This window comes from Myotis yumanensis, unplaced genomic scaffold (assembly GCF_028538775.1).
Source record: "Myotis yumanensis isolate MYYU_CA2020_CCGP unplaced genomic scaffold, mMyoYum1.0.hap1 SCAF_1, whole genome shotgun sequence".
In the NCBI taxonomy this organism is placed as follows: Eukaryota; Metazoa; Chordata; class Mammalia; order Chiroptera; family Vespertilionidae; genus Myotis; species Myotis yumanensis.
This window is the reverse complement of record NW_027223752.1, coordinates 72,315,388-72,339,287: the sequence shown is the minus strand read 5'-3', so window position 1 is coordinate 72,339,287 and position 23,900 is coordinate 72,315,388. Positions and strand designations below refer to the sequence as shown.

General features: G+C 48.0%; 1 protein-coding gene across 1 annotated transcript; it reads left to right on the top strand.

Annotated features, from left to right (window-relative positions):
- Nucleotides 1-1,172: 1,172 nt before the first annotated feature.
- On the top strand, nt 1,173-3,448 carry CHST14 (carbohydrate sulfotransferase 14). The gene has a single exon (XM_070405071.1). The coding sequence runs from the start codon at nt 1,502-1,504 to the stop codon at nt 2,630-2,632; it is 1,131 nt and encodes a 376-aa protein (XP_070261172.1). The 5' UTR covers nt 1,173-1,501; the 3' UTR covers nt 2,633-3,448.
- Nucleotides 3,449-23,900: the final 20,452 nt, after the last annotated feature.

Below are 23,900 nucleotides of genomic sequence, written 5' to 3'. Positions count from 1 at the left end.
CAGCAGGAATTGGCCTAGAGCCCCAATACCTAGGTACTGGTACTCTGCTGAGGGAATGATGGTTCATCCTATGTGCTCATATTGTTAGGATTGGGGGGCAACCAAGAGACTTCTAGCTTCATTTCAACCCTCAACCCGTCATCCTTCTGAATTCATCTGATCAATGGTAGTGCCATTCTCCCACTAAACTCAAAGCCTCTGGACTCTACTGCTCCATCACCCACCCCCTCAGTACAGTGTGTCCTGGGTCAGCTACTTCATCCTTCCCAGCCATTCTACTTTTGTGCTCCGTCTCTGAAGCATGGAATTCAGGTTTTAGAATCAGGCCGCTCCATAGAGTCTCAGCTTCCTGGAGCCTGTTTCTTCAGCTGCACAGTGGGAAATGCCCATGACATCTCACTCCCAGGGTGACTGTGACAAATGAAGGAGAGAATACAAAGACCTGCCTCAAGAAGTGTGGATTCTCAAAGTACTACTGTGCTTCAGAGCTCCCTGGCTCTCCACACATGACAGGGTGAAGTCTGGGTACTTAGCAAAGAACCCAGTTCAGGTGGGGAAAGGCTGGCCACTGACATCCAAGGCATTCCCCCATCAGCCTCTAGCCCAGGTGGCCAACCTGGTGCCTTTGAGCATTTGTTTGGCTCCAGGCAAGGAAGCTCTGTCCCTGCAGCTGCTCACCCTTCAAAATGTGAGCTGACCACATCGTTGGTCAGAAGGCACCAACTTGTCATTGGCTCCTCACTAGTTATCCCACCTCTTCATGCTTAGGGGAGGGATATTCAGCATTACAGTGGATAAACACTAATCGGCCAGGTAGTTAAATTTAAGGGTCACCATGGAGAGGAGCCCCTGGTCAGTGGAGTGGCCAGGACAGGGGGAGTACACTGGGGGCTCTGCTCCAAGCTAGAAACTGGCCTCTCAAGTTTGGTGGGGGCTCCTCCAGCTGTTAGAAGGGAAGGGCTCAGCCAGGCCAGCGTGTGCGGCAGGGTGTAGAGTGCAGGTCCTCTCCGTCCAGCTCCCTGAAGGCACTCGCCGGGGCCTGGATCTTTTTTGCCTTCGGGACCTCGTCAGTTTTTGCCTCCAAAATCGGAGGACCAGAGTGGCCCTGCATTAGGCGCAGGTAGGGGTCTGCTCACGCACGCCCAGCCCGCTCCCAGCAGGGGTGTCCGCCCCTCTCTCCGCCTCCGGCTGGGCCCGCCCCCGCGCCTGTGTCACCGCGGGGCTGGGGGTGGAGAGCTGTCGGGCGGGACATCCGGCCCGTTCTCTCCCTGCGCTCTCCCGCCGCCCGCCCGCCTCCCGCCGCCCGCCTCCCGCTCCGGCGCCTCTGCTGGGGAGCCGGCTGCCTCCGCTTGCGCCTTGGTCTCGGGTCAGCGCTCCCTTCCCTGACCCCGGCCCGCGTTGCGGCCCCAAACCATCGGCGCCGGGCCCCAGCCGCAGCCCGTCTCCCCGACAGGCAGCCCGGGATCGGCCGGCCCACGCAGGCCCCCAACACCGGAGCACCATGTTCCCCCGCCCGCTGACCCCGCTGGCGGCCCCAAATGGCGCCGAGCCCCTGGGCCGGGCGCTGAGGCGGGCCCCCTTGGGCCGGGCCCGGGCCGGGCTGGGGGCGCCGCCCCTGCTGCTGCCGTCCATGCTGATGTTCGCGGTGATCGTGGCCTCTAGCGGGCTGCTGCTCATGATCGAGCGGGGTATCCTGGCCGAAATGAAGCCCCTTCCCCTGCACCCTCCCAACCGCCAGGGCGCAGCCTGGCGCGGGACGGCCCGCCGGCCTGGGGGGCTGACCCTGGATGCCGGGGACTCGGACTTGCAGGTGAGGCAGGACATCCGAAACCGGACCTTGCGGGCAGTGTGCGGACAGCCGGGCATGCCCCGGGACCCTTGGGACTTGCCGGTGGGACAGCGGCGCACCCTGTTGCGCCACATCCTCGTGAGTGATCGCTACCACTTCCTCTACTGCTACGTCCCCAAAGTGGCCTGCTCCAACTGGAAGCGGGTGCTGAAGGTGCTGGCGGGCGTCCTGGACAGCGTGGACGTCCGCCTCAAGATGGACCACCGCAATGACCTGGTGTTCCTGGCCGACCTGCGGCCTGAGGAGATCCGCTACCGCCTGCAGCACTACTTCAAGTTCCTGTTTGTGCGGGACCCCTTGGAACGCCTTCTCTCTGCTTACCGCAATAAGTTTGGCGAGATCCGAGAGTACCAGCAGCGCTATGGGGCTGAGATCGTGAGAAGGTACAGGGCAGGAGCTGGGCCCAGCCCTGCAGGGGACGATGTCACCTTCCCTGAATTCCTGAGGTACCTAGTAGACGAGGATCCTGAGCGCATGAATGAGCATTGGATGCCTGTGTACCACCTGTGCCAGCCTTGTGCTGTCCGCTATGACTTTGTAGGCTCCTATGAGAGGCTGGAGGCTGATGCCAACCAGGTGCTGGAGTGGGTGCGGGCACCACCCCATGTCCGATTCCCAGCTCGCCAGGCCTGGTACCGGCCTGCCAGCCAGGAAAGCCTGCACTACCACCTGTGCAGTGCCCCACGGTCCCTGCTGCAGGATTTGCTACCTAAGTATATCCTGGACTTCTCCCTCTTTGCCTACCCACTGCCCAATGTCACGAGGGAGGCCTGTCACCAGTGACCATGGGTATGGGCCAGCAGCTGTTGGAGACTGGTTTTGACAATGCCAGCTTCTCGTGCCTGCCATTCAGAGAAATCCTGGCTCTGAGCCTGGAGCTTCTCCAGATATCTGGATGACAGGGACGGCCCTTGGAAGTTTTTTGTCCAGGGTGGGTGCCCAACATGGCTCAGAGGACGGGCTTGGACAGGAGGCCTGGTGCTCTCCCATTGGGGGCATTTCTTGGGGCCAGTATGATTTTTCTTATCCTGGCAGAGCCAGATACCAGTTTGCCAGTGAAGTAACACATCTGTTCTGTAGACTAATTGCACGGATTGGGCACTTGGCCCACCTTAACCTGTGGCCAAACCCAGAGGTGGCACCCATAGGAGCACAACCAGAGCCAGGGGCCCTGTGGCTATGGTCACCCGTTCATCTACGAGTTAGAAGTCATGCCTTACAAATAACTTTTGTGCCTTTCTGCTTCAGACTCAGCTTCCTACACTTGCCATGTCCTTTCTGTTTTTCCAAGGAAAGGAACACTGAGTTAGGGCTCTTGCCTGGTAGCTCCAGGACCCACCCCTGCAGGCATCCCAAAGAACCCTGTGCCCAGCCTCTTCTTGGAGCTCTGGGCACCTCCTCCCTTCCCCCAAGGCTGTGACTGTGGCTGGTGTATCTGGATGTCACTTTTCTGACACATTTATTTAAAATTTGTACTTTTTGATAGAACCCTTGTGAAAGCTTTGTTTTTTCTAATAGCTGCATTTTTATTAAAGATGTTTTGTACACAAAGTCAGCATCTCTGATTCTCCTTCTGAGCTCCTCTGCATCGAGCAAATCTCCAAAATGTCCATCTCCCCAGGTCAGGAGAGGGAGCTTGCAGGTACAGAAAGGAAGACAAAATGTAACTTGTTTGGGCCAGACTGGTGGGCCACTGCCATAGCATGGAGAATTGGGGAGCTTCCCATAGGCCATACCTGATCACAGACTCAGCTTCTGGGCTGCCACCGCTGGCTGGGCAAACCCCATTAGGAATGGCACACCCCCATGGCTTATTCCCTGAAGAAGGAGGTGGGTATGAGACACTGGCTCCTACTCCTCTTAGGCAGGAATAGTTCTTGACAAAGGAGGCCCCAGATGAAAAGGGGGATTGTTTTGTGAGCAAGGGGAGGTTACTATATTCTGGCCTTGAGAATTACAAGGAAGGCAAGGAGGTTGAGTGAGGAGCAGGCTCTTGCTGACTTAGGTCCAGAGGAAGTGATGGGCAATGTGGGAGGATGTATAGCTAGCCTTGCTATTGGCCTGGCATTGGAGAAGTTGGGGAAGGGGGCTTCTATGGACACTCATGGTTCTCTGCCATGACTCACCAGGAGGCCTTACTTGCCTTATCTGATCTCTTGTCTGGGTCAGGTGCCACTCTTCAGGGCCCCCTTGGCTCAGGGGACTCCACTCAGATGGCACTTACCATGCTCTGTTGTAATGGCCCAGTTACTTGTCAGTCTCTCCACTGAGACTGAATTGTGTGAAGCTGAGACCATGTCTGTCTTGTTCCCAGAAACTAGCCAAGGGACTGGCCTACAATACGCATGTATATGGCTCAGCAGAACCAAGGTGTATATCTTGCTACAAGCCAGAGAGCACTGCACTTGGAGTCACCCAGACCGATCAAGTCCCACCTCTGCTCACCAGCTGCCTAACCACCTCTCTGAGCCTTCACATACTCCACTGTCTCGTGGGAATAATAACACCTATGTTATGCCGATTGCTGTGAGGATTAATGAAAACAAAATGAGTAAAAGGGCCCATTCCAACACATGGTTCAGTGATTGTTCTTTGACATGCTAGTTGAATATCTGATCCCTTCGTGGCCTGTGGGGATAGGGGAGAAGCCAGGACACTGTGTCCACCCAGCACTGGAGATCAGAGCTGCCTCTGGGTAGAGCCCCTTTGACCTATGTGTTCACTTCCTGTGCTTGCCAATCCTCTGAGCTTTCTGCCCCTCATGGGCCCCACCCCGACTCTGCCTCAGCTTCTTCCTCTTTGGCTGGGAACTGCCGCTTCAGACCTATAGCAGCCACTCAGAACCCAGAGAACCCAGAGGATGCTGGGCCCAGCTGTTATGTTTACTTCATCTCAGTCTTCACAACAGCCCAATGCTTTAGAGACATGGAAACTGGCACAGAGAGGGTAAGTATCCCGCCCAAAGTCCAACCCAGGTCTGTGTGCTCCCAATTCAGAGCCAGAAGAGAGAGAGAGAGAGATGGAGATTGTGAAAGGTGGAGGCTGAGGGAAGAAGGAATGAACACAGCGGTTAAGAAGATGAAGGGCAGCTAGGGAGGTCATATTACGGGCATTTGCACACATTCTCCCTCAGTTCTTTCATTCCTTCATTTGCAAAGAATCCAGTTTAGCCCAGCTGACATTTACCAGTCCCCTCCCTGAAGGAGTAGGAGACAAATGAAGTCCTTGATGTGCTTAGCTTATTGAATACTCTTCTCAGGCATTAAAGCAGCAGTTCTCAACCTGTGGGTCGCGACCCCTTTGGGGGTCGAACGACCCTTTCACAGGGGTCGCCTAAGACCATCGGAAAACACATATTGAATATATAATTACATATTGTTTTTGTGATTAATCACTATGCTTTAATTATGTTCAATTTATAACAATGAAAATACATCCTGCATATCAGATATTTACATGACGATTCATAACAGTAGCAAAATTGCAGTTATGAAGTAGCAATGAAAATAATTTTATGGTTGGGGGTCACTACAACATGAGGAACTGTATTAAAGGGTCGCGGCATTAGGAAGGTTGAGAACCACTGCATTAAAGGGTGGCCCTCCGCAGAGCATCTTGACAGCCAGTATCAGACACCTGTGGTGTGGGGAGGAGGGATTGAGGTAAGAAGATGAGGGGGACCGCTGAGACAAATGGCTACCTACTGTCATTTTTCCCTCTAGAGTCAGCCCCTGAGGAAATCAATTTGTCATCTACCGCTCCTTTTAGGAAAATAGGCTTCTTAAAAGAAGCTGCCAAGGAGCTGGCAGAGAGTTGTGAGGTCCAGCTGGCCCAAGTGCAGCCTGCTTTACATTGGCACCTAGGCCAGAGCTGAGGGCATGAGAGCTGGCAAGCTCTGGGTTGCCAGGGGTGGGGCAGGGGCATTCTCAGGACTGGACACTTGGACTGCCTCTTCTTGGGATTCTCCCTTTGCATTGAGCCAGCTCTCATCCCCACAAGGAGTCAAGCTCTCCACCACTGACTATGAAAACAAGGGTCCCCTTCATAACTCCATTCCCAACCACTCAGTTCTCTGGACACAGGGGGACTGGCAATTATTTAACTTCTTTCACCGGTTGGAGGCCGTGAACAAAGGAAAGGGGAGGGGCTGGAAGGGGCCTGGCCTTCCAGGTCTGGGCCCTGACTCCACTTTCAGGCTCCAATTCTGGTTCATTTTCCATCCTGTCTGTTACTACTGCCCAGAAACCATCTCACCTTAAATTCTGAGATTGTTTCCTCTCCCTTTTCTTCTCATATCTCTGTTCCCGTCCTCCAGGAGGCTCCCGCCACATGTACCCTGTACAGCAAGCATGTTATTTGGCCCATGTTAGCCTTTGAGTTTGACATGCTTGCTGTACAGGAAGCAAGATCTGAGTGGAGCAGCTGGCCCTCCCCCTGGGTGAACATGGAACCCTCACCTTTTCCAGGGGCTCATCGCCAGAGGGGGCCAAGCCTCCTGGCCTTCTCCCAGGGTGGATCCAATGCTTTTTAAAAAATATATATATATTTCTATTGATTTCGGAGAGGAAGGGAGAGGGAGATAGAAACATCAATGATGAGAATCATTGATTGGCTGCCTCCTGCACGTCCCCCAGTGGGGATCGAGTCTGCAACCCGGTCATGTGCCCTTGATCAGAATCGAACCTGGGACCCTTCAGTCCGCAAGTCACGCTCTATCCACTGAGCCAAACCAGTGAGGGCAGATCCAGTGCTTTTAATATTGAACCAGCCCCTGCCTGGCTTCAAGGAAGAGGAAAGGCATTCTTTCTCTGCCTGAAGTTAAATACTAATATTTAACAATAGCTCCTCTGAAATCAGAGCACCTGTGCCAGGCATGCTGATAAGTACTTTACATGTATCCTCTCCATTCTAACAACAACTCAGCAAGGTAAGCAACATTATTTCCACTTTATAGATGAGGAAATTAAGCCTCAGTGACTTGCCCAAAGAGACGAAGGGATTGGGATTAAAACCCAGCTCCATCTAATGTTTGCTCCTTTTAAATGCATCATAAAGTACCCCGCTCATTGCATTTGCTGACAGCATTGTGTTCATTTTCTCTGATTTCTGCACCCATTCCCAGCCCTTCTTTTCAACGCTCCACAAGCGATTCTGTCCACAGAGCTCTCCTGTTATTATAAAATTCTCTAGATTTGCCCACCCTGAGTAGAGCTGGGCCCAGATCCTGAATATGCTAGAGTCTAGACTTTCAGCTTGGGTCCTCTGAGACGCAGATACTAAGGCAGAATTCGACGTGCAAGAGATTTATAGGAGAAACAGCTGTCAAGGATAAAGGGGAAGGGATCATTCGGCTGGAAGAGCCTGACACCTGTGAAAGGAGAGATGGAAGGAAAAATTGTGTGGGAAGAGTCTCAGATTACAGTGCAGCTCTAAGAAAGTCTCTGCAAGACCAATGGGGAATCCCAGGCAAAGGGTACCTATTGGGGGAATCCTCCCTCGAGCAGAAATGGGAAGGCGGCACAAACAGGAGGCAGATCAAAGAGAGATAGAAAGTTGTAGCAGCAGCTGGGGGCTGTCAGCCAATTACACTCCTCACAGCAGGTTTTCTTGAAGGAAGATGTGAACTCAGCACCTCCGTGGCCACTCTACAGGCCCAACTTGGTTACTCTGACTTATGGGCATTTGTCCCCCAAAGTTCTGTTGGCCTATGACCTGGTCAACAACCAGAAAACAGCTGTTGCCCTAGTAAGAACCTCTAAGATGTCTGGGGGATCCTGAACTTAACTCTTCCCATAGCCATTCCTTGGTTTTATAGCGGGACTACTGCCCCTGCCGTGGGCATTGGAGGACGTGTGCCATCACCATGCCCAAATGCCCATGCTGTCATTTTCAGGGTATTTCCTCTGCAGTTTATCCAACTTGCTGCAGGTTTTGATTATCCTTGGTTTGTGCCTTTGTCATTAACTGGGTAGATATTGATGATCACCTTGGCCTAGCTTCCATCTTTCATAGGCTCAGCAGACTCACCCAGAGGTTGAGTCTGGGTGCTGGAACCCCAGACCTCCAAGGGATATAGTCTAGGCTTCCTCCCAGTCTGATCATTTACATAAACTCCAGGGCAGCCTGAGAGGGACGCAAAGTCTCCCTAAAGGTAGTTTCCAAGGACCCACATGCCCATAGCACCAGGTCTTCTGTAGCATCCCCCTACTGAGCTTTTAAATATATATATATTATTGATTTTATTATTGAATATATTATGGATTTTCAGAGAGGAAGGGAGAGGGAGAGAGAGAGAAATATCAATGATGAGAGTGAATCATTGATTGGCTGCCTCCTGCCTGTCCCCCACCGGGGATCGAGCCGCAACCGTAATCAAACCTGTGACTTCCTGGTTCATAGGTTGACGCTCAACCACTGAGCCACGTCAGCCGGGCCCCATGGTGAGCTTTTGAGCTTATTACATCCTGGTTCTGGACCAGTCGGCGGAGGAGTCCCAAAGAGACAGAGAGAATCACAGCATCAGTCCTGATGGTGCCACTGTGAGGGGACACAGAGGACCCAGGTGGGAAAGCTGTGCCAGCCTCAGCCTTGAGGTGGTGCGTGGGGGACAGAAAGCCTGAGGGCCTTCAGGAGAAGCCTGTCGTGTCACTGCTGCCACTGGCTCAGTGTCAGACCTGCTGAGTGTCCACTTGTGTGCAGCTGGACGGAACCAAGCATTCTGCCTCACAGCAGCCCAGGGGCATCCACTGGATCTGTTCTCTGTCCTCTGCCCTGGAGAGACTGAGCTGGCCCTGGGGCCTCTGCCAGTGCCCCAGGGAACCAGAGTACCAAGAGTCCAAGCACTGTGTCCAGAGAGGCCATCAGAGCAGAGGAATTCATGGCAACTGGACGTCAGGCTGGCCCCTGAGTGAAGGGCCACAGGCTGTCTGGAGGGAGGCCTGGAGGCAGGCAGAAGAACAGTGGAACTGGCTGGGCAGGGGCAGGGGAAATGGGCCACGCGTTCTGGTTGAGAAGCTCACCATGGTGGGGGTTAGCTGACAACTGACAACCCGACACCCCCAGTGAGAAGCTGCAGTGAGCCTCTTCCGCAGAAGCTGTTGGACACAATGGCAGGCCGGTCCCCTGGAAGGAGGGGTCTCCTGTTGTCTGGGTGCAAGTGTGTAGTAATAAAAAGAGAGCTGTACCCATAGAAGAGAGAGCTGGTTTAACTAAAGCAGGATACCCGGGAGGAAAAGCCAGCAACTTTTGGGGAGGACTCTTTCATTTTTGTTCACTGAGACTACCCTAAGCCCAAGCACCCACATGTAACAACACACATAGACAGAGGACTGGGGGAGCAATGGGCACAGAGGAGGAACAGAACAAGAAAGGGGACTCAGTTGACCCTGGCTGAGGTGCTCAGTTGGTTGGAGTGTTGTCCCACACACCAAAAGGTTGCAGCTCCCTTCCCCAGTCGTGGTGAGTATAGGAGGCAACTGATCAATGTTTCTTTCTCACATCTTTCTCTCTCTCTCTCTCTCTCTCTCTCAAAAAATCAATTAAAAATAATATCTGTAGGTTATGATTTTAAAAAAAAGAAAGAAAGTGGCCTCAGTCACAGCTCAGATGCCTGGCCCAGGCAGGCTGGGTCCTGAGGCTTTTCCCAGCTGCCGATCAGTTAGCTCTCCTCCTTCGAAGCCCCATGGTCCTAGCGCCGCACACTGCTAGGAGAGCTTTAGCCCAGAGGGTTCCTTTCCTGCCCCTGCCTATAGGCCGGGAGTTTCCCAAAGGCAAGAGCCAGGCCTTGTTTATCTGTATTGTTGGTACATAGATGATGCTCAATAAAGGTTGAGGAAGTGGGAGGTCTGATGATTGGATGGGTGGATGATGGGGCTGTGGTGGGTGGATGAGGGAGTACATGGATGGGTGGATGAGTAAATGACATCAAGGGGACTAAAGGAAGAGGGAGTTCTGCAGGAAGAGAAATCAGGAATCACAGTGGACATCTGGTAGTTAGCACATTGCTTTTTAAAGGAGGAGATTGGAAGGAACGGGAGGTGCTCCACTCAGGAAGCAATAGCAGAGGTTTGGCAGGTGGAGGAAGTGGTCCAGGCAGGCTGGGTCCCGGGCTTGCTGAGATATAGGGGGGAAGGAGGGAAGGACTTGAATGGGCGGGACTATAGCTTGGTGAGAGGCAGGTGTCATGAAAAGTGGGAGTTGAGGCGTGACCATGGGAATTACCAAAAGGGAGAAACTTCCAGCAATCAAATGGCTTCCCTAACTAAAGCAGAGGTAAAAGGGGGCCGCATTCATTTGTTCCTAATGCACCCAGGCTTCCTAGAGGGGGGGCCTCAGTCACCAATGGTTATTAGGAAGGGAGCTCCTTGGGGTATTAAGGACACAGAGTGACCCTATTCCTGCATCCCAGCTCAGACTCTGCCACCAGCCTCTGATGATCTTGAGCAATTCCCTTCTCTAAGCCTCAGTTTCCTCACCTTTACTACCTTTAAGCTTATGGGGACTTGCAGGCCACACGAGGAAAGCACAATATAAGGCATAAAACTGAACAAGAAGGAGTCCAGAGAGCGGCACTGGCTGAGTGTTTAGGAGTCAGAAGTTCTGGATTCAGATACGTCTGTCTTGCTCAGACACTCACTAGCTGGGCCTCTAAGCCTTTCTGAGCCTGTTTCCCCACAAGTGAAATGAGCAAAATAGCATCTTGAAGAGTTATTGTGAGGTTTCAAAATGACTCAAAAAATACGCCTGGCATTCAATAAATGGAAGTTAATACTACACAGAGGGATTAATCAGGGCTGCTGTGTGCGATTGGCAGCAGGCGCCTGGACACAGGCTGGGTCTCCCAGAGGAGTGGGGGGCTGCCTCCACCATGCCTGGGATTAAAAGTGTCATTTCCTTGTCTGGCCAGTGTTGCTCAGTGGTTGAGTGTTGACCTATGAACTAGGAGGTCACGGTTTGATTCTCAGTCAGGGCACATGCCCAGGTTGTGGACTTGATAATGATTCTCTGTCATCATTGATGCTTTTCTCTCTCTCTCTCTCTCCCTTCCTCTCTGAAATAAACTATATATATATATATATATGATCTCAACAAGTTTTTTTAAAAAGTGTCATTTCCAGCTCTAACCTCTTACCTTCCACAGTGGAGAAGTCTGAGGACCAGGCTCTGAACATGGCCCATAACCGGGGCTGGGTAGGCCCAGACATCCTCCTCCCAGAGTGTGAGGCGAGCTCCCTCTCAGTGCCAGGGAACATGGTCACCACCCCTTCAGGGGCCAGGCAGAGTGGGGAGGCCCCAGCAAGGCTCCAGCGGCCTGAGTCTTGCCACCATCCCATGGCAGAGTCATTCCAGCGTTCCACAGCCATTCTTTCGGTTTAAGAAATCATCCCACATAGATGCAAAAGTCAGACAATCATAGTAAGGAGCTGTCATTTATTAACTGGCTCTTTGTGTGAGGTGTCTGTACACCTTTTCTCCTATTTTTTATTTTGAGAATGTTCAAACCTACATAAAAGCTGTAAAAATAGTACAGCGAACACCCATAGACCTAGATTCACCAGTTCACATTTTGCCGCATTTGTTTGATCTCTCTGTATATGTGTTTTTCTAAACCATTTCAGAATAGATTGTAGACTTTGTCATGCTTCACCCCCAAAATATTTCAGCATATATCTCCTAAGGAAAAAACGTTCTGCTATGTAACCCAATACTATAATCAAACCTAAAACATTTTACAGCAACATAACAGTATTATGTAAATTCACATTTAAATTTTCCCAATTGTCCAGATAATGTTTTTTAACTTTTTATTTCAAAATCTAATAAAAGATCATGCTTATTTAGTTTTCATGACTTCTTAGTCTTCTTTCATCTAAAACAGTCTCCCACCCCTGACTTTGGTCTTTCATGCCAATAACGTGGGTTTTTTGTGGTTGTTAATCCTCACCTGAGAATATTTTTTTTCCATTGATTTTTAGAGAGAGAGTGGAAGGGCAAGAGAGAGAAACATCGATGTGAGAGAGATACATCAATTGGTTGCCTCCTGCGTGTGCCATGACCAGAACCAGGGATCAAGCCTGCAACTGAGGTATGTGCCCTTGACTGGAATCGAGCCCGGGACCCTTCAGCCCATGGGCTGACGCTCTATCCACTGAGCAAAACCAGCTAGGCTCATTAACGTTTTGAAGCTGAAATTCAAATTAGTTATTTGCAAAATGTCCCTCAATTTGGATTTTCTGATGTTTTCCTCATGGTTAGATTCAGGTTGATTTGCATATTTGATTCTCCTTGCGACTTCCTGATGGATTTTACTACTTCATTTTGCAGAAATGGAGGCCAAGGCTCAGAAAGGATTGTCTCACAGCCCCTGAGGGGCTGCCCAGAGGGTGGATGCGGAGCCTGGTCCTCAGCCTGCGCAGGCTCCACACTGCCTGGAGCAGCTGTGAGGTCTTACCAGTTGGGTTATAGGATGGATATGTTTATCAGCCCCTTCCGGAACCTTGACCATGAATGGAGAGCAGATTTTGACAGGACCTGGCATGGGAAGAGGAGTGATATCTCAGGAGAGGGGCACCTCCAGCATATTCTGCAGCGAGCCCAGTCTCCACAGTCAGCCTGGCTGGAACCTCAAATACTCCTTTAGGCTGTTTTAGAAATTTGACTTTTTCCACCCCTTTCTAGACTTCCAGGGGAAGTGATGCGTCACAGCACACACACACACACACACACACACACACACACAGCTCGGGTATAACAATTTCCTGGCTACCATCATAGGTGAATTCTGTCCCGTTGCCTAGCAACCCCAGGGTATTTCTGCCCTTCCCAGCCAGACGGTGGGTAGAGAGGGCAACCACGAGACTGGCTGGGGGTCGCCTGCTGTGGAATCTGCTGGCCTGCTTCCTCCTGACCAGTGCCTGACAGCTAGGTGCTCTGGGGAGTTACCTTCCTCCTCATGGGGAGTGAGCAGAGCCTTTTGGGGCCTTTCCTCCTCCACACAAACGCATGTAGAATGAGGGCTCTTCCCGGGGAGGGGTGCCTGGCTAGGAAAGGGAGGACGCGCCCCTCACCTGGCAGGGCATCTTTGAAGAGAAAGGGGGAAAGGAGATGCTGGATGAGAGCCGCGTTGTGCCAGGACAGGCTCGCTGCCTGTGGTGTGGCGCCACAGAGGCCCAGCGACCTGCTGGCCCACAGTGTGGGTGTGGGGCCGGCCACGCTCCCCGTGAAAGGAGGAGCTGGTGGATGGTCCATGCACCGGCAGCTCCTGAATTATCCAAACCTGCCGCTAAACTTGAATGTGTATGTATAAGTTTAACCACTTTATTGAGGTAAGATTTAGGCCAAGGGTCCTTGTCTGGGATCCTCAGGGCCCCTTAGGGGTCCGTGGACAGAATTCAGGGGGTTGGTAAACTTGGGGGAAAGTTACTCTTTATTTTCATGAACCTCTTCTGAAATGTGTGAAATGTTGGAAGTTCATAGTTTTATGAAATAGTAAAATTGGTGACTTGGTCATCTATAGAAATACTTTTATATCATTTTGCAGTTGTTGAAGATATCACAAACTATTGATTATGCCAATAGCTCCTTAGAAATTATGACAGTTATTAGACCTGCCACTAGATCCTTAATGTGTTCATAAAGAAGCACACATCAGTATCACATTTTTGCTTTTTAATATATTTTATTGATTTTTTTTACAGAGAGAAAGGGAGAGGGATAGAGAGTCAGAAACACTGATGAGAGAGACACATCGATCAGCTGCCTCCTGCACACCTCCTACTGGGGATGTGCCCGAAACCAAGGTACATGCCCTTGACCGGAATTAAACCTGGGACCTGTCAGTCCGCAGGCCGACGCTCTATCCACTGTGCCAAACGGATTAGGGCTGCTTTTTAATATTTTAATAACTAAATTATAATGTAATTGGTTTCCTTTGCAGTCCTATGCATTTTTTTTAATGCAAAAAATTATTCTGAGGCTTCACCAAACTGCCAAAGGGAGCTGTGGTACAAAAAAGGGTTAAGAGGCTCAGGGTTAGACTATGGAAGTTTTTGTTAAACTAAGACTCAAGTATATATTTGGGGGAGTCTTCTAATTTGAATGTTCAGTGTTGATGCTAACTAACACAAACCACTCTATAACTTCTTGATTTTTTTATCCTCACCGAGCATATTTCCCATTACTTTAATTTTATTTTTTATCACACATTCTGTGGACTTATTCATTTTATTCCACCTCAAACACAATTCTCAGAGCTGCACAATTGCCTCCTGAACTTCTCTGGCCCTTCGGGATGAAGTTAGCACAAGTCCATTGTGTTTACTTTTCCCCAAGGCTTTTAGATAGAGTGGAAGGGAGGGGGAGAGAGAGAGAAACACTGATGTGAGAGAGATACATCGATTGGTTGCCTCCCACATGCACCCCTACTGTGCTGGGGATCGAGTTGCAACTGAGGCTCATGCCCTTGACTAGAAATCGAACTCGCAACCCTTCTGTGTGCAGGCTCAAGCTCTAACCACTGAGAAAACAGGCCAGGGCTGATGTGGGGTTTTTAAAACATGTTTTCATTAATTTGAGAGCGAGAGGGAGAAAGAAATAGAAACAACGATGAGAGAGAAACATCAACACTGACCCGCTGCCTCCTGCACGCCCCCCACAGGGGATTGAGCTGGCAACCCTGGCATGTGCCCTGACAGGGAATCCAAATGGTGACCCTCTGGTGCACAGGTTGACACTCAACCATTGAGCCACACTGGCTGGGCTTCCTGATGGTTTGAGCGACTACTTGACAATCCAGTACTGCCCTGCTGCCTCAGCTTCCGGGTTTGCATTTACAACAGAGGTGGTGCCAAGCAGCTTCACCTGAACAGTTCCATTCTGGTTAGAAAAGAACAGAGACAGAGTAGATATGTAAATGATGATGGTACAAAAACCAGCAGCAATGGTGAGGAAGTCAGCTGGAGGGCTGTATCGAACTCAAAGAGCCTGCAGTCTAGTGCCCCACCCCACCACTGTCAGGTGAGCAGAATTCAGTTGCGGCAACACAGTCTCATTTGTCACATAAAAATAATTATTTCAACGGATTGTTTTTCGTGGTAATTTTGTTTTGGTTTCCACAGTAGCACAATAACTATTAGCATCCATATATTTAGCTTCATTTTTTGTACTTGCTTGAAAAACAAGTCGACAGAGCACTTTTCCTTTAAAGGGGGTATGTTACTCACAGGTGAGAGATGCTGGGCGCAGGGACGTACTGACGCGCTTCGTGTTTCCTTCTCTAGCTACCCCTTTTCCACTGAAGAATGATGAGTTAAGGTCTCAAGCTTTAGAGTGACTTGATTTCAAAGGTTTCCCAGATACACGATTAAATCGCAAATTACTTAGTCATCTCTGGAGATGTGAAGTGTATGATTCCTTGATTTGTCTAGTCACTCTCGCATCGCGAGGACTGGAATAAGGGTGTTTTTTATTCCAGTGAGCTTTCTACACCGTTTAACTTTCTCAAGACATGGCTTCCTTGTGATGTGAGCACTAATAATGAGGTTGGGGGAGCACCTGACAGGCCACGCTGAACATACGGCGTATATGAAACGTCCCTTTTTCCTGCTCTACCCTAGAAAGCATTTAAGTCACATTTTCTAGAGCTCTATCATTTAGTGTATATCTGCTATATATGTGGTATGTGTGTGTTTTTTCTGTTTTGTAGCAAGGCCTGAAATGAGAAAACCTACAGTGTCAGAGGGTTCAACTTTGATTAACTTTTACCCTCTTAGGGATCAAATATCAAGCAGTTTACCAATGTTAGTGTTTTATTTTTTTAAGTTACTATTTTTTGAAAGCGTGTTTTATTATTTAAATATGATTTTATTGATTTAGAGAGAGAGAGAGAGAGAGAAACATTGATCGGTTGCCTCTCCTACATCCCCAACCAGGGATCAGTTCACAACCTAGGTGTGTACCCTGACCGGGAATTGACCAGGAATTGCACGGGGTGATGTTCCAACCAAAAGAGCCACTTAGCCAGGGCGAGAGTACGTTTATCGAAGCCGGAACAGTGCAACAAGGGAAGGGCTTAGGGAAGGAAAAGCAACAGGAAAGAGCCCAGAGGCGCTCTGCTTTGGCCCTCCAGGAACATTAGAAGAAAGCAGTGAGCCCGTTGGGGCTGCTGTCAGCTCACTGAAAAGTCAGAGAAAAGGGGCCTTGGAGGCAGGCTCAGGGGGTGAACCCGGAATAGCTGCCCTGCCCATTGCTCCCCTGCCTTTAAGTCTTGTGGGAACCCTGGGAGTTCAGGCAAGAAAAGTGAAGGTGCACACCTGCAAGGGACGAAAGCGTGGGGGTGCTCCAGAGGACCCCCCCCCCCCCCCTGTGTTAGTAAAGCAGTGTTATCCCTTGTTGGACTCTGAGCCCCGTTCAGTACGGCAATGTCAGTCCCAGCTCAGGCTTCCTCTCTGAGTCCCAGCTGCTCACACTGCCCTCCCCTGCCGCCCGGGGCCTTTCCAGGCGTCCTGTGACCTCACTCTGTGTTTCCAGGCTCCTCAACAGCCTTCGGAGGAGCGATGGCCAGCCTCGGACAGCATGTCCTTCCTCAGGGCAGCTTCCTCTTGGCACTGCCTTCTCCCCACCCAACGGTGTGTACTCCGTGCTGCCATGTCCTTACAAGTACAGCTCCCCGTGTCGCCACGTCTGACTCTGAGGCCGGGATGGTTTCTTGTCCATGGTTCTGTGTACCGCGCCAGCACGGCCAAGGGTGAGCCTGAGAGGGGGCAGTGAAGGATTAGAAAAGACAGACAAGAGAAGAAAGCTGAGGCTGGGTGGGACGCTGTCCTCTCTGATGGAGAGAGACAGCGCCACAGACTACAAGCCGTGTCTTTATTTTATAGCAGATTCCATGAGACAAAATGAGGGCATGATCAAGATGTTTACAACATTCTCGTGGGGTTCGATCCTACTCAACTACATGCACCTGAACTCTATCAAGCCCACATCACTCAGGCACGTGGGGCCACGTGTTCAGACCGTAGGTTCAAGCTTACAACTACAGCTGTTGGCTATAATTGTGCTGGGAGGGCTCTGGGACTTGCACGTGGCCATGAGAGGACTGTGCCCTCTCACTAATCCGAGGCTTGAACCTGTCCAAACACTGTAGCCGCTCTCCACAGTTCTGGCTCTTGAAGTGCCCAGAAAGCTCAGTTTTAATTTCCTTTTCTAGAAGGAACTTGGAAAATAAGTCTCCCCGGACGTGGCTGGGGGACTCTGCTTGGAGAATATCACTCAGAGCACATCAGATGAGGCCCCTGGACAAGGAGTACTTTTGTGTATGTCTGTGGTAAAAAAAAAACAAGGCAAAACAAAACAAATAAAACCCATAACTCTACCCTCTTGACAATTTTAAAGATCACGGTACAATATTGTTAACTGTATGCACATTGTTGTACAATAAATCTCCAGAACTTTTTCATCTTTCATGACTGAAACTATACCCATTAAACAACTCCTACTTCCCTTCCCCCCAGTGCCTGGCAACCACTATTCTACTCTCTGACTCCATGAGTTGAACTTCTTTAAATAGATACTTCATATACTATAAGTGGAATCATGCAGTACTTGTCTTTTTGTGGCTGGATTATTTACTTAGCATAATGTCCTCAAGGTTCATCCACGTTGTAGCGTGTGACAGGATTCCTGTAGTAAGGCTAAATAATATTCCATTGCAGGCATATACCACGTTTCGTTTATCCATCCACCTGTTGATGGACATGTAGGTTGTTTCCACATTTTGGCTCTTGTGACTAATGCTACAGTGGACGTGGGGGTACACATATCTCTTCAAGAGCCTGTTTTAAATTCTTTTTTAAAAATATGCTTTTATTGATTTTTAGAGAGAGAAGAAGAGAGAGGGAGAGAGAGAGAAACATTGATGTGAGAAACATCTATCAGTTGCCTCCCACACCCACCAGGAATTAAATCAGCAACCTTTCAGTGCACTGGACGATGCACAGTCAACTGAGCCACACCAGCCAGTTTTGATGTATAAGAGAGGTTACTGAATCATATGGTAGTTCTAGTTTTCTTTTTGAGAAAACTCCACACTGTTTCCTATTGCAGCTATGCCATTTTACAATCCCATCAACAGCGTATAAAGGCTTCCAATATCCCCACATCCTCACCAACACGTCTTTTTTTTTTTTTTTGATAGAGGTCATCCTAATGGGCATATCTCACTGTGACTGAATTGCATTTCTCTGATGGTTAGTGATGTTGAGCATCTTTTCATGTGCTTGCTGTCCATTTGCATGTCTTCTTTGGAAAAATGTATATTCAAGTCCTTTGCCCATTTAAAAAAATTTTTTCTTGCTGAGTTGTACAAGCTCTTTACTAGTATATATGCTGGCTATTAACCACTTATCAGATATGTGCTTTGCAAATATTTTTTCCCATTCCGTATGTTGCCTTCCTACTATTTTGGTTGTTTCTGTAGTTGCACATAAGTTTTTAAGTTTGATGTAGTCCCATTTGTCTGTTTTTTTATTTTGCTTTATGGTGTGTGTTTTTTGTGTTGTATCTAAGAATCATTGTCTATTCCAATATTAGGAAGCTTTCCCTTATGTTTTCTTCTAGTAGTTTCAAGTCTTAGATTTAGATCTTTAATCCATTTTTTAGTTAATTTTTGTAGCTGGCATAAGATAAGGGTCTGTCTTTATTCTTTTTTTTTTTTTTTAAATATATATTTTATTGAATTTTTACAGAGAAGAAGAGAGAGGGATAGAGAGTTAGATACATCGATGAGAGAGATCGATCAGCTGCCTCCTGCACAGCCCCCAGTAGGGATGTGCCCGCAACCCAGGTACATGCCCTTGACTGGAATCGAACCTGGGACCCTTGAGTCCGCAGGCTGACGCTCTATCCACTGAGCCAAACCGGTTCGGCAAGTCTGTCTTTATTCTTTTGCATGTGAATATCCAGTTTCCCAACACCATCTGTTGAAAGGCTGCCCTTTCTTCCTTGTCTTGGCACCCTTTTTGAAAATTACTTATCATATACACAAGGGCTTATTTTTGGGCTTTCTGTTCTGTTGCATTGATCTCTACAGCTGTCTTTATGCCTGTACCATACTGTTTTGATTATTATAACTTTATAAGTTTTAAAATCAGGAACTATGCAGCCTCCAGCTTTGTTCTTCTTTCTCAAGATTATTGTGGCTATTCAGGATCCTTTGTGATTCCATATGAATTTTAGTATAGTTTATTTCTATTTCTGCAAGAAATGATGTCACTTGTAGACCAGTGGTCCCAGAATTCCTGGATGGCATTTGGGGTGCTGAGAGTCCTCTAGAATTGTGTGTGCCTGCCTCCAATCATTTTTACTTGGTCTCTGCTCAGACGTCGGAGGGTTCCCAGGAGCCTGCAGATTGGGCTCCTGATCACACATTCTACAAAGGTCAAAATGATGGCCATGGGCAATGGATTTGTCACGATACAGGGGAAGTCACACATAGGCATCAAACCCAAAGGAGAGCATGGAATACAAATGTAGCCTGATTGTTAATTAGTATTGTTGCTGTTGGATTTTTCAGTTACCACTATTGACACTTTGGGGAAAATATTGCTGTCTTGATCTGCACCCTTGCAGGCTTTATTAATTAGAAAGGAATATTCCATCAAATGATTATCACTTTAGTGTGTTTTGTCCTAAAATAAATACCTGTTTTTCTCAAAACCTGTCTTTCTTTTCTGTTTGGGTCCCTGGTGGTCTATCATCTCAGACTGTAAGCCCCACAGGGGCAGGACAAGTGTCATTTTTAATTGTTCATGTCTCGTCATGTTAGTGTGGGAGTTTGGTGATGAAGCTGTTACTGTGCATGTTCCCTGGTGGTGTCTAAGCAGGTTGGGGGACAGCTTTACATGTGTTGACACATATTGTTCAGCAGCTTGCATTTTTTTTTTTATCCTCACTCGAGGATATTTTTTCCAATGATTTTTTTAGAGAGAGTAGAGGGGAGGGAGAAAGGAAAGAAGGAGAGAGAGAGAGAGAGAGAGAGAGAAACATTGATGTGAGAGACACATTGATTGGTTGTCTCCCGCACGTGCCCCAACTGTGTGCGGCTGGGAATCAAGCCTTTGACCGGGAATCAAACCCAAGACCCTTCATCCATGGGCCAGTGCTCTAACCACTGAGAAACCCGGCCAGGGCAGCATGTACTCTTAAGCACAATGGAACAAAAATCTTTTACAATAATTGTTAATGCAATCATTGTTAAAGACCTCTATGGACTGAATGTGCCCTCTCAAAATTCAAATGTTGAAGCCCTAATCCCCAGTGTAATAGTATTAGGAAGTGGGCCTTTGGGAATCAATTAAGTTTAGATGAGGTCATGAAGGTGGAGATCCTCTCTCTCTCTTTCTCCCTTCTTCTCTCTAAGCATGTCCTTGGGTAATGTTTTTTTTTTTTTTTTTTTAAAAAGATTAATTAATTAATAATAAGCAAGACTAAAAGTTGTTCAGAACAGGTTTATTTTTTTTAACTTATGTACTATTTTAGATCTATTTCTTTCAAAATATATAGAGAGAGAGATTATAAGTCTTGGGATGCCTGTAAATATCACTCATTTGAACTGTATGCCACAGACTAGAAAACTTCACCTTCTATGTAAGGTCGTGTTCTTTCCAGGATATCTAGAATAGTGGTTAGGAACTCACAGTTGGAAATCAAGATCTGTATTCAAATCCCCGCTTCATTTCTTACCTGTATAATCCTGGGTAAATTCCTTCACCTCTCAAAGCTTCAGTTTCTGGATCTGTGGAACAGAGTTTGTTTGAAGGTTTAGATGGGATAATGCATGTAATGCTCTATAAACTGTAGCCAATCATATAAAGTACTACCAACACCATTACTGAGTCTGGCCTTGTGAACTAGCAGGTAGAATGAATGAATGTTGATTTTCTGGGTAGCAAAAAGTCTTCCCATCCTCTACTTAAAAAATTTTAAATATGTTTTTATTGATTTTAGAGAGAGAAGAAGGAAGAGGGATAGAGAGATAGAAACATCAGTGAGAGAAAATCATTGATCGGCTGCCTCCTGCACGCCCCCTACTGGTGATCAAACCTGCACCCCCAGGCATATGCCCTGACTGGGAATCTAACCTGTGACCTCTTGGTTTCTGGGTTGATGCTCAACCACAGAGCCACACTAGCTGCCACCCTCTACTTTTTGGTGATTACTTTTATGTGTCAATTTGCCCGAGCCACGGGGCACTCAGATATTTGGCCAAACATTATTCTGGGTCTTTAAAAATGAGATTAACTGAGTTCCGGGCGAGTCTCTAGGGACCCAGACTCATACGGGAGAAGTGGGACTGTCTGGCATCGGTCGGAACCCGAGGGCAGCTTTCTCTCCCAGGGGCTTGCAGCGATTACCGGGACACTGAGAAGCAGAGCCTCTGAGGGCAAGACTGAGAGTAGCCATAACTGTTAGCCCCACCCTGTTGATCCCGTGGGACCTGCCCCACCCAAGCCCTGCAGGGAGGCTTTTGCTGGATAGCCCCAGGCAAAGGCTAGATTAGCACCTCCCTAGAGATCCAGGAGCCAGGAAATCCAGAGGTCAGAGTGGAACCATCCAGTTTGCAGCTCCGTGGAACCATAAAGGACACACTCAGGGGGCAGACTCAGTGAGCACCAAAACCCCATTGAAGCAAGTCTTGCCCCATAAGGGTGTCTCCAGCACAGAAGTTCTCCCACTACAGACACAGCTGATTCTCACAACCAATTGGCCTGGAGGTCAATTCCTCCCAGTGATACCTACAACAATCAAGGCTTAACTACAACAAGACTGTGCACAAAGCCCACAAGGGGGTGCACCAAGAGTGTCTACCTCAGGTAATTGGGACACTTAGCACAGAAAGTCACTCTATCGACACAGCGAAGCATAAAAAATGCCGAGACAAAGAAACAGGACACAAATGACAGAAATGGAGGAAAGCAAACTGCTGGATATAGAGTTCAAAACCACACTTTTAAGGTCTTTAAAGAACTGTCTAGAGCCACCGATAAATTTAGTAAGGCCCTCGAAAAGACTGGTGAGACCACCGATAAATGTAGTGAGATCCTCAAGAAAACTAATGAGACCCTCAATGTTGTGATAAAGGACCAACTAGAAATTAAGCATACACTGACTGAAATAAAGAATATTATACAGACTCCCAACAGCAGACCAGAGGATCGCAAGAATCAAGTCAAAGATTTGAAATACGAAGAAGCAAAAAACACCCAACCGGAAAAGCAAAATGAAAAAAGAATCCAAAAATACGAAGATAGTGTAAGGAGCCTCTGGGACAGCTTCAAGCATACCAACATCCGAATTATAGGGGTGCCAGAAGAAGAGAGAGAGCAAGATATTGAAAACCTATTTGAAGAAATAATGACAGAAAACTTCCCCTACCTGGTGAAAGAAATAGACTTACAAGTCCAGGAAGCGCAGAGAACCCCAAACAAAAGGAATTCAAAGAGGACCACACCAAGACACATCATAATTAAAATGCCAAGAGCAAAAGACAAAGAGAGTATCCTAAAAGCAGCAAGAGAAAGAAAGTCAGTTACCTACAAGGGAGTACCCATACGACTGTCAGCTGATTTCTCAACAGAAACTTTGCAGGCCAGAAGGGAGTGGCAAGAAATATTCAAAGTGATGAATACTAAGAACCTACAACCAAGATTACTTTATCCAGCAAAGCTATCATTCAGAAGTGAAGGTCAGATAAAGAGCTTCACAGATAAGAAAAAGCTAAAGGAGTTCATCACCACCAAACCAGTATTATATGAAATGCTGAAAGGTATCCTTTAAGAAGAGGAAGAAGAAGAAAAAGGTAAAGATACAAATTATGAACAACGAATACACATCTATCAACAAGTGAATAAATAATCTGATGAACAGTATGAACTGGTGATTATAATAGAATCAGGGGCATAGAAAGGGAATGGACTGACTATTCTTGCGGGGGGGGGGGGGGGCGGAAGGGGTGTGGGGGGTGCGGGAAGAGATTGGACAATAATCGTGCACCTATGGATGAGGACAGTGGGTGGGGAGTGAGGGCGGTGGGTGGGGTGGGAACTGGGTGGAGGGGAGTTATGGTGGGGGAAAAAAGAGGAACCAATGTAATAATCTGAACAAGAAAGATTTAATTTAATAAATAAATAAATAAATAAAAATGAGATTAACTGTTGAATCAATAGATTGAGTAAAGCAGATTGTTCTTCCTAATGTGGGAGGGCCTCATCCAACTAGTTGAAGGGCTGGCTGAATAGAAAAGAAAGGCTGACACCCTCACTCCTGAGAGTAGGGGAACTCCTCCTGCCTGGCTACCTGAGCTGGGACACTGGTCTTTTCCTGCCTTCAAACTCAAAAGGAAACATCTGCTCTTCTTCTTGAGTCTTGAGTCTGCTGGATTTGAACTAGAACTACACCATCAACTCTCCTGTGTCTTTAGCTTACCAACTGCAGATCTTGGGACTTCTCAGCATCCATAATGGTCTGAGCTAATTCCTTATAATAAACACACACACACACACACACACACACACACACACACACCCTGTTGATTCTGTTTCTCTGAGGAACCCTCAACAACTTTCGAAAGATATTTTTAAATTACAATTAAGATAGTCAAAATGACTAGAAAACCAACCGAAGGACTGGTATGAGCGTAAAATATACAGTTACTCATAGGACTAAGATGAAGTGAGGGTTAAAACTGAGAAAATACAATGTGTAAAGGCCATAAGCTCATATAATGTAGCTATAGGACAACAACAAAAAAGGGGGATGGGAAGGAATGGGGAGAGCATATTCAAAAAAGCAATTTTAACTGTTCTCAGTAATTTTAGCAATGGTGGCAGTATTCATGTTATTCTGAGACTATTGTGTATGTGATGTGGGATAAAGTAGATCATTAATAATGCGATATTCTAATTTTATCCTGCCCTGTGTTGTTGAGAAGTAGGCTCCTTGGCTAGAAGAAAAGATGCACTGATATCACGCACAGGCGGTTAAGTGAAAGCCCTGT